Source organism: Loxodonta africana, chromosome 5 (assembly GCF_030014295.1).
Source record: "Loxodonta africana isolate mLoxAfr1 chromosome 5, mLoxAfr1.hap2, whole genome shotgun sequence".
NCBI classification, from domain to species: domain Eukaryota; kingdom Metazoa; phylum Chordata; class Mammalia; order Proboscidea; family Elephantidae; genus Loxodonta; species Loxodonta africana.
Genome location: NC_087346.1, coordinates 3314786 through 3327581, shown reverse-complemented (window position 1 = coordinate 3327581; position 12796 = coordinate 3314786). Strand labels below are relative to the sequence as shown.

Below are 12796 nucleotides of genomic sequence, written 5' to 3'. Positions count from 1 at the left end.
ATCCATCATAACTGTCTCTTAAATATGAAGGTGAAATTAAGGTATTTCCAGATAAACACAAATTGAGGGAATTCGTAAAAACCAAACCAGAACTACAAGAAATACTAAAGGGAGTTCTTTGGTTAGAATGTCAATAATATCAGGTATCAACCCAAGACTGGAACACTGGGCAGAGCAACCAGAAGTCAACCCAGACAGGGAAATCCAAAAAAACAAAGCAAGATTATTAAAAAAAAAAAAAAAAGCCAACACAGGGTAATGGCGATGTTATTATATAAAAGAAGAAAACATTAAAATAATACAGAGGGACTAAGAAATGTAATCATACACCTTCCATATGGAGAGGAAGATATGGTGATACAAAGAAATAAAAGTTTTAAATTTAGAAAGGTAACCACAAAGGAGACAAACTATCCTACTCATTAAAATAAAATACAAGGGAAAAATAGAGGCTCAGTAGAAACAAAATCAACAACAACAAATATGAGGAAAGGATAATATATAAAGAAAATCTACTCAGCACATAAAATCAACTGGGAAAAAGAAACTGTCAATGCACAAAAAAATACATCAAAACGATAGCACTAAATTCATACGTATCCATAATTACCCTGAATGTAAATGGACTAAACGCACCAATAAAGAGACAGAGAGTGGCAGAATGGATTAAAAAACAAGATCCGTCTGTATGCTGCCTACAAGAGACATACCTTAGAGACACAAACAAACTAAAACTCAAAGGATGGAAAAAAATATATCAAGAAAACAACAATCAAAAAAGAGCAGGAGTGGCAATATTAATTTCTGACAAAATAGACTTCAGAGTTAAATCCATCAGAAAGGATAAGGAAGGACACTATATAATGATTAAAGGGACAATACACCAAGAAGATATAACCAGAATTAAATATTTATGCACCCAATGACAGGGCTGCAAGATACATAAAACAAACTCCATCAGCATTGAAAAGTGAGACAGACAGCTCCACAATAATAGTGGGAGACTTCAACACACCACTTTCGGTGAAGGACAGGACATCCAGAAAGAAGCTCAATAAAGACACGGAAGATCTAAATGCCACAATCAACCAACTTGACCTCGTAGACATATACAGAATACTCCACCCAACAGCAACCAAGTATACTTTCTTTTCTAGTGCACATGGAACATTCTCTAGAATAGACCACACATTAGGTCATAAAGCAACCCTTAGCAGAATCCAAAACAGTGAAATATTACAAAACATCTTCACTGACCATAAGGCCATAAAAGTGGGGAGCAATAACAGGAAAAGCAGGGAAAAGAAATCAAACACTTGGAAATTGAACAATATCCTGCTCAAAAAAGAATGGATTAAGGAAAACATTAAGGATGGAATAAAGAAATTCGTAGAATACAATGAGAATGAGAACACTTCCTATCAGAACCTTTGGGACATAGCAAAAGCGGTGCTCAGACGCCAATTTATATCAATAAATGCACACATCCAAAAAGAAGAAAGGGCCAAAATCAAAGAACTATCCCTACAGCTTGAACAGATAGAAAGAGAGCAACAAAAGAAACCCACAGGCACCAGGAGAAAACAAATAATAAAATTTAGAGCTGAACTAAATGAAATAGAAAACAGAAAAACAATTGAAGGAACTAACAAGACCATAAGCTGGTTTTTTGAAAAACTCAACAAAATTGATAAACCACTGGCCAAACTGACAAAAGAAAAACAGAAGAGGAAGCAAATAACCCGAATAAGAAATGAGATAAACGATACTACAACAGACCATGCAGAAATTAAAAGAATCATATCAGATTACTATGAAAAACTATACTCAAACAAAATTGAAAACCTAGAAGAAATGGATGAATTCCTAGAAACACACTACCTACCTAAACTAACACAAACAGAGGTAGAACAACTATATAGACCCATAACAAAAGAAGAGATTGAAAAGGTAATCAGAAAACTCCCAACAAAAAAAAGCCATGGTCCGGACGGCTTCACTGCAGAGTTCTAGCAAGCTTTCAGAGAAGAGTTAACACCACTATTACTAAAGGTTTCACAGAAAAGGATGGAATACTACCAAACTCATTCTATGAAGCCACCATATCCCTGATACCAAAACCAGGTAAAGACACCACAAGAAAAGAAAATTATAGACCTATATCCCTCATGAATGTAGATGCAAAAATCCTCAACAAAATTCTAGCCAATAGAATTTAACAACATATGAAAAAAATAATTGACCATGACCAAGTGGGATTCATACCAGGTATGCAGGGATGATTCAGCATTAGAAAAACAATTAATGTAATCTACCACATGTCTGTTTTTTTTACCACATAAATAAAACAAAAGACAAGAATCACATGATTTTATCAACTGATGCAGAAAAGGCATTTGACAAAGTTCAATACTCATTCATGATAAACACTCTTAGGAAAATAGGAATAGAAGGAAAATTTCTCAACATAATAAAGGGCATTTATACAAAGCCAACGGCCAACATCACCCTAAATGCAGACAGCCGGAAAACATTCCCACTGAAATTGGGAACCAGACAAGGATGCCCTTTATCACAACTCTTATTCAACACTGTGCTGGAAGTCCTAGCCAGAGCAATTAGGCTAGATAAATAAAGGGCATCCAGATCAGCAAGGAAGAAGTCAAAGTATCTCTATTTGCAGATGACATGATCTTATACACAGAAAACCCTAAGGAATCCTCCAGAAAACTACTGAAACTAATAGCAGAGTTCAGCAGAGTATTGGGATACAAGATAAACATACAAAAATCACTTGGACTCCTCTCCACCAACAAAAAGAACATCGAAGAGGAAATCGCCAAATCAATGCCATTTACAGTAGCCCCCAAGAAGATAAAATACTTAGGAATAGATCTTACCAGAGATGTAGAAGACCTATACAAAGAAAACTACAGTACACTTCTGCAAGAAACCAAAAGAGACATAAGTGGAAGAACATAAATTGCTTGTGGATAGGAAGACTTAACATTATAAAAATGTCTATTCTTCCAAAAGCAATCTATACATTTAATGCAATTCCAATCCAAATCCCAAGGATATTCTTTAATGAGATGGAGAAACAAATCACCAATTTCATATGGAAGGGAAAGAGGCCATGGATAAATAAGGCATTACTGAAAAAGAAGAACAAAGTGGGAGGCCTTACGTTATCTGATTTTAGAACCTATTATACCGCCACAGTAGTCAAAACAGCCTGGTACTGGTACAACAACAGATACATGGACCAATGGAACAGAATTGAGAATCCAGACATAAATCCATCCACATATGAGCAGTTGATATTTGACAAAGGCCCCAAACAGTTAAATGAGGAAAAGACAGTCTTTTTAACAAATGGTGCTGGTATAACTGGATATCCATCTGCAAAAAAAAAATGAAACAAGACCCATACCTCATTTCATGCACAAAAACTAACTGAAAATGGATCAAAGACCTAAATATAAAATCTAAAACGATAAAGATCATGGAAGAAAAAATAGGAACAACGTTAGGAGCCCTAATACATGGCACAAACAGTAGAGAAAACATTATAAAGAATGTAGAAGAACTAGATAACTGGGAGCTCCAAAAGATCAAACACTTACGCTCATCCAAAGACTTCACCAAAAGAGTAAAAAGACTACCTACAAACTGGGAAAAAGTTTTTAGCTATGACATTTCTGATCAGCGCTTGATCTCTAAAATCTACATGGCACTGCAAAAACTCAACTGCAAAAAGACAACCCAATTAGAAAATGGGCAAAAGATATGAATAGACACTTCACTAAAGAAGACATTCAGGTGGCTAACAGATATATGAGGAAATGTTCACGATCATTAGCCATTAGAGAAATGCAGATCAAAACTATAATGAGATTTCATCTCAGTCCAACAAGGCTGGCATTAATCCAAAAAGCACATAATAATAAATGTTGGAGAGGCTGTGGAGAGATTGGAACACTTCTACACTGCTGGTGGGAATGTCAAATGGTACAAACACTTTGGAAGTCGATTTGGCACTTCCTTAAAAAGTTAGAAATAGAACTATCATACGATCCAGCAATGCCACTCCTTGGAATATATCCTAGAGAAATAAGAGCCTTTACAGGAACAGATATATGCACACCGATGTTTATTGCAGCACTGTTTACAATAGCAAAAAGATGGAAGCAACCAAGGTGCCCATCAAAGGATGGATGCATAAATTATGGTATATTCACACAACGGAATACTATGCATCGTTAAAGAACAGTGAGGAATCTGTGAAACATTTCATAACATGGAGAAACCTGTAAGGCATTATGCTGAGTGAAATTAGTCAGTTGCAAAAGGATAAATATTGTATAAGACCACTATTATAAGAACTTTAGAAATAGTTTAAACTGAGAAGGAAACATTCTTTTGTGGTTACTCGAGCAGGGAGGGAGGGAGGGAGGGAGGGTGGGTGGCTGGGAGAGGGGTATTCACTAATTAGATAGTAGATAAGAACCACTTTAGGTGAAGGGAAAGACAGCACACAATACAGGGGAGGTCAGCACAATTGGACTAAACCAAAAGCAAAGAAGTTTCCTGAATAAACTGAATGCTTTGAAGACCAGCGTAGCAGGGGCAAGGGTCTGGGAGCCATGGTTTCAGGGGACATCTAAGTCGATTGGCATAATAAAATCTATTAACAAAACATTCTGCATCCCACTTTGAAGAGTAGCTTCTGGGGTCTTAAATGCTAGCAAGCAGGTATCTAAGATGCATCAATTGGTCTCAACCCACCTGGATCAAAGGAGAATGAAGAACACCAAGGGCACAAGGTGATTACTGGCCGAAGAGACAGAAAGGGCCACATGAACCAGAGACTACATCATCCTGAGACCAGAAGAACTAGATGGTGCCTGGCTACAACTGATGACTACCCTGACAGGGAATGCAACAGAGAACCCCTGAGGGAGCAGGAGAGCAGTGGGATGCAGACCCCAAATTCTCATAAGACCAGACTTAATGGTCTGACTGAGACTGGAAGGACCCCGGTGGTCATGGCCCCCAGAACTTCTGTTGGCCCAGGACAGGAAACATTCCCGAAGCCAACTCTTCAGACATGGATTGGACTGGACAATGGGTTGGAGAGGGATGCTGGTGAGGGGTGAGCTTCTTGGATCAGGTGGACACTTGAGACTATGTTGGCTTCTCCTGCCTGGAGGGGAGATGAGAGGGTGGAGGGGGTTAGAAGCTGGCAAAAAGGACACGAAAAGAGAGAGTGGAGGGAGACAGCAGGCTGTCTCATTAGGGGGAGAGTAATTGGGAGTGTGTAGCAAGGTGTATCTGGGTTTTTGTGTGAAAGGCTGACTTGATTTGTAAACTTTCACTTAAAGCACAATAAAAATTATTTAAAAAAAATTCTAGGTTTTAAAAAAAAATGAATGCTTAACATTTAGCCCTGGTGAAATGGTATAAGCATATGAGCACAAAACCCAAAAACCAAACCCAACGCCATCTAGTCAATTGCAACTCATAGCGACCCTATATGAGCACAGAACACATAATGAGCACCTGAGCACAGAGGTGTGAGAAACCAGTCATACACATGTATGAGCAACAGTTTAGCATTCTATAGCTAAGATGTGGCAAAGAGACTAGGAACAGAAATTAAGTACAAGGTAGACTTTGCTTCCTGGAAGTTCAAATTTTAGTGGTAGAAATACATCAACCAAAACATAGTACAACTTAAGTACTACCATAGCATTTCTCAGTTTTAAAACCAAAAAAAACCAAACCCATTGCCATCGAGTCGATTCCAACTCATAGCAACCCTAAAGAACAGAGTAGAACTGCCCCATAGGGTTTCCAAGGAGCAGCTGGTGGATTTGAACTGCCAACTTTTGGTAGCAGAAGTGGCTCTTAACCACTACGCCACTTCTCAGTTTTATGGAACCATTATTGTCTTCGTAGATATAGATGAAGCAGGTAAGAAGGAAGCGAAAATGGGATAAAACATAATAAATTCTCACTTCATACTTCTTCATTTCAGTTCATTGTTACCAGCATGTATCCCAAATAACCACAAGTCACAATACTGCAGAGTGGCTATTTCTCTTTTTTTGTATATTTAGTCAGTTAATTTTAGGGACAGTACATTCTAAGTTGACAACTAGAGAGGAGAATATTTTGAACTTTTCCCAAGTTCTGAACACTTTTCTGGGTCTCCTACATGACAAGAAACATTCTAGACACACATTCTTTCACTTTCAAGTTTCCTAGGATTACAAATATTACCCTAAATTTATGGCCCTAGAGAAATTCAGATTCCTTTCCTTCACTCTGTGACTCTACCCCTTGCATCCATGACTTCTTTTTCTAACCTAAAAGGACTGCTGGTTAAAGCCTGGGTGGTGCAGTGGTTAAGCCTTCGGCTGCTATCCAAAAGGTCAGCAGTTTGAATCTACCAGCTGCTCCTTGGAAACCCTATGGGAGAGTTCTACTCTGTCCTATAGGGTTGCTATGAGTCACAGTTGGCTTGACGCCAATGGGTTTGATTTGGTTTTGGTTTGGGGACCCTTTAGAGCACTGATTATTCTCATGGCTCCAAGCTGTAAGGATGAAGCAGACTCCTTCCTCCAATAAGCTTATACAAAGAACTGGATTATAAAAATGAGAGTACAAAGGAATCTCAATAGGAAGAGCTAAACATCTAAAGACAAAGTCCTTTCTAACTTTTTCATTTCTTAGGACATTTTCACAAAACAAAAAGACATATTCTCAATGTATGTACTGCTTTGTCCTCTTATTTTTCCTTAGAAGGTAAAATAACCTTCCACAAAGGTATACAAGAGTCTCTAGGTATGAATTATCTGCAGTCTAAAACCAAATGGCTGGGATATTAGCCCATCAGACCTTAATATATTTAAAGTCTCTCATAACCTAAAACAAAGGTGAGGAGACCTGTCTTACTCTATCATTGTTAAAATTCCATTTAAATTCACAAATGGGCAGTCGCTGTTCAAAGCTAAAGTGTCTACTCTTTAAGAGCTATGCTTTAAGCAGAAGTATGTGAATAGCTAAGCAATAATGGTGACTTGAAAAGTTAGCAGCTAAGAATTTTTTTTTTAATGACTAGAATACACATTTCTGAAAAGAGAGGCTATAGTTATATCAGGAAAGCAAGCACCAATCGATACTTATACCTGGAATATGCACTCCAAGTGATTTGATGTATTTGTTATAAGCCCAAGGCAATAGGAATTACAGGGGGGAAAAAAGAGCGATATTTCTAGATTTCTCATGTCAAAAATAGACAGTTCCTTCTTAACAGTTTTTAAAAGACTAGTCTTTTTCAACACCGTTAAAGCAAGAAAGGAAATATTTACAAAAAAAAAAAAAAAAGGGAACACAGTTTCAAATATTTGCCCTAGCTCCAGAGAATAGAGAAAAGGAAAGGAGTTGGGGCTGGTGGGGGGTGGGAAGGAAGAAGCTTCTTATTTTAACCCAAACATTCACATCCTGTGGGACAAACACCTTTATGCTCTCCTAGTCTCCAGCAAGGAGTCCATAGTATCGTCTTTGGTTTACATCTCTCCTCAAGGTCTCTTGAGAACATTCTCAAGACCCATTGTTTCAGCTTCTCCATGATTGTGTATAAAAGGCCTGGCAAAGCTGGCAGTGCAGCCCAGTACCCAACTATGGGAATTACTTTTAAAAGAAGCTTATTCTTTAGATTAGATTTGACACAATGGTACAAAATAATCTCTGCAGGGGCTTTAGAAAGCTAAATCCATTGAGGATAAAATTTAAAATGGAGAGAAAAAAGAGAAAGACATAGAAAAACTATTTTCTATTACAGAGTTTTAAAAAAAAGAAAAAAATTCCACCAAGCAACATTTAGCTTTGGATCAGGATAAGGGTTTGAAATTGGTTGCATTCCCCAGGGCCACAAGGGGGAATGGCAGAAGTATTTTTCTGAATACAGGCCTGGGCAGTAATACAAACGCTGTTCTGACCCAGCTCTGCAACCTGGCTGGGTTAATGATTTCTTCTACCCTCATCGTGTTTCTGGGAGGGAGTTTTCATCCTTCTGAAAAGGCTCTGTGCTTCTCATAGCCAAAAGCTTAGTCTATTCAGATTTCCCAAGGTTTGGTAGTGTCTTTTTCCTATTCAAAACGGAGGAGACAGAATTGCTAACAGTTAGAGCAAGGCCTCCAGGACAACAACAGTCTTCTGGCTTTTACTTAATCCCTAGGTGGTAAATTCTGATGACAATGGCTGCTTCTGTCTCATTTCATTTGCCATGTTCCCCTCCCTTTTTCATCAAACATTGTCACAGCAGCAACACAAGGAATAGAGGCTTATTTGCCCAGTACCCTGTTTCTAATCCTACCACCCAGTTCCTTAATTATAGGACACAAAATAGAAGCTAGAGAGCCAGGGGGTCACATTTGGAAAGTGAAAAAATGTGCCTTCCTCTGGGCTTCTTTTAGCTGCCATCTTGATCCATTTACATCCAGATATTAACGTTTCCTCTGAATCTCCAAACTAAAAGACATAGCTTCCTTTTTCTAAACATAGCTTCCTTTTTCTAAGACTGATGGCCATAGATGAACAACCAGATTATTTCTACCTCTTCACAAAGCAGCATTCAGGTAGCACAACAACCTAGTATAGAAATAGTTACCATCTGTCCCCTACATAAGCCACTTGTATCAGATAACATTCTATATAAGATCTAGGCCTTCTTGTCCAATACTGTGATTGAACCCTCAAGAATATAAGGAAATCAACAATGTCCTGTTCATTAGGATATGGAGTGGACATGAGGATTCAATGAAGAAAACTCTAAAGAAAGGTTCGCATACACCCCGTTTACCCTGTAAAAAGAATGACATTTTGGTTCTGCACCAATAAATTAAATATTAAGATAGCAATTTGAAATATAAAGGGTCTTTATGCATGGAGAATTCTATCAATCAAGCCTCAAAAGCCTACAGAAGTGGAGAAAATTTGCTCAAAATAAAGCAGGCGACCTGAATATTCAGTGCTGGGTGGTAGGAGAGTTGGTAGGATAAAGGAATATTTTAAGATTCTGTGGGAACTGATACATTGTACTTTCAGGCAAAAGGAACTTTATTCAACAGAATTAATCAAATCTCCTTTGTGACTATCTCCACATCCCACATTCTTAATTGAATATTGCCAGGCTCCCCACACTTGGCTCTTGCTGAAAGCTTTCACCACCTCCCCACTTTGCTCTGGTGTCTCTCAGTGACCCTCCCTAGAAGCTTGGCTGCTGCCCCAGGGCTCCAGAGCTCTCATCACCGGCTGAATAATAGCCATGGGATATTCAATTCTGCTACTAACCCTGTGATCACAACTCAGTTCTTTTCTCTGCCCAGCACCACATTGTGCTTTGGACAAAAATAAAAAGACTTCAAAAACACTGAGGGACTCAAGACTAATGCTTACACAGGATGACTATAAGAAAACATTCTGGGAATATACAAATATTTTACCCTAGTCTCCTTAGAGCTACAGTCTCCTAACAGCCTTCAAACATATTTCGCTTCAAAAGCTATGTTAAAGTTTTAAGTTCCTGTCCTCTCTTTATTGTCCTCTAATGCTAGCTTTTCATAATTGGATGAAATTCTTAGGGTAAACACTCAATTTATTTTGAAATAGATCTAAATTCCATGCATTAGCTGAAAGGTAAGATCCTAAAAAGTAAAGAAACAGAAGGAAATTGTATTTGTGCTTGAAATATATTTACAGAATTTTCCAGTTAGTATAGTTTTCTGTTATTAATTTTCAGCTCTTAGAACACTCTCACAGCTAAAGCTGTACAACTGTTAGCTCTACAACTAGTAAAAAAGACATATTGCCATTAATTACTCCAAAATAATGAAATCTAACCTTACTATAATGCTTCTGATGTTACATAATATTTTTCTACCTAGTGGGCTTTCTTACAACGGTCATTTCAACTAAACCTAGTGAGTCAATAAGATTTGCTTAGCAAAATGTCCCGTTCTCATCCTGATTATCATTCTTCAAGTGCCTAAACAAATCAAGGACTAAATACAAAGTTCCAGTTGTTTAACCAGACGTTATCACAGCCAGACATGCATCAAAGGAAGTGTATCTGTGAGATGGTGATTTTACTCATCTTTGCTGTATATTTTTTGTTTTCAGATGAGGGAAATTTTAAGGAACCTATAAAGTCCTTTAAAATGTAACAGCATGTCAAATGCACCTGATTTTATCATCTTGCTTTCTCTTTCCCTGTTTTTAATGTACTATTTTACTTCCTAGGAATATCTGACTTAATTTTAAATCGAATTATTTCTCTTTCTCATAATAAGAAGAATAATCATTAACCACTATTTGTAAAAACCCCTGCAGCTTCAAATGAAAGGCATTTTGACAAGCGAAGTACTAATTTTTAATACCTAGTGTCACTATCATATATTTACTAATATATACCAAAAAACCAAAAACAAAACCCACTGCTCTCAAGTTGATTCTGACTCACAGCGACCCTATAGGACAGAGTGGAACTGCCCCATAGAGTTTCCAAGGAGGGCCTGGTAGATTCAAACTGCCCAACCTTTTGGTTAGCAGCTGTAGGTCTTAACCACTGTGCCACCAGGGTTTCCTTACTAATACATACTCATAAGTAATTTGAACTGACTTGTAAGACTCAGCATTTGTTTTTGTTTTTGTTTGTAATGTCTTTGACAGTTACATTTTTGTTAATTCAGGTGTATAGTGTTTATTTGGTGGAGGGGGCCAATCCATGTTTCTTATTTCAAGTACAGCATATCACACCGGATGGTGGCTACTCACATCTGCCTAACACTTACTTGGCACTTAAAGCAGGTGAAGGAATGAATGAACCCTACAGCCTACCAGCTCTGCATTGACTTACCAGCCAGCATAGGCATACATTCCATAATAAAAAGCCAGTGGCAATCCCATAATATTCGCATCTCTTCCTGAAAAGGCATCTTTAAAGTGCTGTGTGTGCCCTGCAATAAGAATAGAAAGATTTTAGGACTTTTTACAGTTATTACGCATTCTTTAACCATAAAAATTTCAAGAGATGAACTGTTATAACCACACTGTTTCCAGTGACCAGATTTCTTACTCCCTGCTCAGAGTCAACTTTATCTGTTACTACTGTACCCGTTTAAGAGGAGTCCTAAATTAAGTACAATGCTCACCACTAACATCACTCTACATTTCTCTTTCAATAAAGTTATAAGAAAGGGAAAATGATATTTAAAAAACAATTCTTTATTGGAGCAAGCCTAAACTTTTAACTGTTGACAGAAGTTGACCATGAAAGAAGACTCATTGGTTTTTAGAAGTGTGATCCCACAAAAAAAAAAAATCAAATGTGTCATTGCGAAGTCAATTCCAACTTATAACAACCCTAGAGGACAAAGTAGAACTGCCCCATAGGGTTTCCAATGCTGTAAATCTTTACAGGAAGCAGACTGCTACCTCTTTCTCCCATGGAGCGGTTGGTGGATTCGAACTACCAATTTTTTGGTTAGCAGCCAAGTGCTTAACCACTACACCACCAGGGATTCTTTAGAAGTGTCATAGAATTCTTAAAAGTGAAGAGAATGTAATGTTTGGGAAGAAGTTCAAAGAAATATCCAAGGGTCTGCCCACAATGAAGAGGTGGCAAGAAACTTCACAAATACCTTCACACATCATTTAATTTTCTGTTTATCTTCTGTAGTTCCTTAGACACCTACCTTCTAGAATAAGGGTTGGCAAAATACTCCTTGGGACCAAGTCTGCCCCTCCCTCTTCACTGGAGTAGAGCCATGCTCATTTGTTTACATATTGCCTGTAACTGACTCCTGCTGAAACAGCAGAGTTGAGGAGTTGTGAAACAAAGCACATGGTCAAAAATTTGAAAATACTACTATCTGGCCTTTTACAGAAAATGTTTGCACACTTTTTTCTAAAGACTAGCACTGATTCCTTCTATATTCATTGAAACAAATTCTACTCAACTCTAAAATAGGTTTTAACAAATTTTTCATCAATACGTGGATTAAACACTTTCACGCTTTTTATTTTGTTCTCTATCCTGTGTCTTGTGTGAATCATAATTGGTCTTTTCCTTACATATCTTTTTGAATAATTTAAAAAATAAAAAATCAGATTTAGTCAGTCAATAAAAGGAAATAGTAAATGAAATTACCCAAATGGGAAATGTGACTTTATTTCAAAATTAGTCTTCATATCAGTAAACACAGGGGGTCTGGGGGTACATGATACATGTAAAACACTCTCTTTTCAAAGTCAAAAGTCTGTTGCTGCCTTCATTGCCCAGATACAATATATATATTGATATAAAATGTATTGAGATAAAAAATGGAGAACATTGAATAATACACTAAATGATTTTTCCCTGAGAGTATCCAATTTCCAAAAAAAAAAAAAAAAACTATTGCCATTGACTCAATTCCGACTCATAGTGACCCTACAGGACAGAGTAGAACTGCCCCATAGAGTTTCCAAGGAGCACCTGGTGGATTCAAACTGCCAACCTTTTGGTTAGCAGCCATAGCTCTTAACTACTATGCCACCAGGGTTTCCTCCCAAATAAAGCTCATTTAAAAAATGATAAATTCAGAAATACTTCTGTTTTACCAAAAGCATCTCCATGACCTATATAAATACTGAAATTTAGGGGGGGGGGGAATCTGTTGAATATTCTTTTGTCATGATTTGTGGTCTCTTTGGCCTAAAGGGGCAATATCCTTTAGGTTGCAACATG

At 37.5% G+C, this 12796-nt stretch overlaps 1 protein-coding gene across 2 annotated transcripts in view; it reads right to left on the bottom strand.

Moving 5' to 3' along the window:
• Window positions 1-12796, bottom strand: part of SLC7A11 (solute carrier family 7 member 11) — a 100907-nt gene that overhangs the window by 64737 nt on the left and 23374 nt on the right. For both annotated transcript variants that reach the window (XM_064285319.1, XM_003410369.4), the window contains one exon: window positions 10925-11024. In XM_064285319.1, the coding sequence (XP_064141389.1) occupies window positions 10925-11024 (100 nt within the window). The remainder of the gene's footprint in view (window positions 1-10924; window positions 11025-12796) is intronic.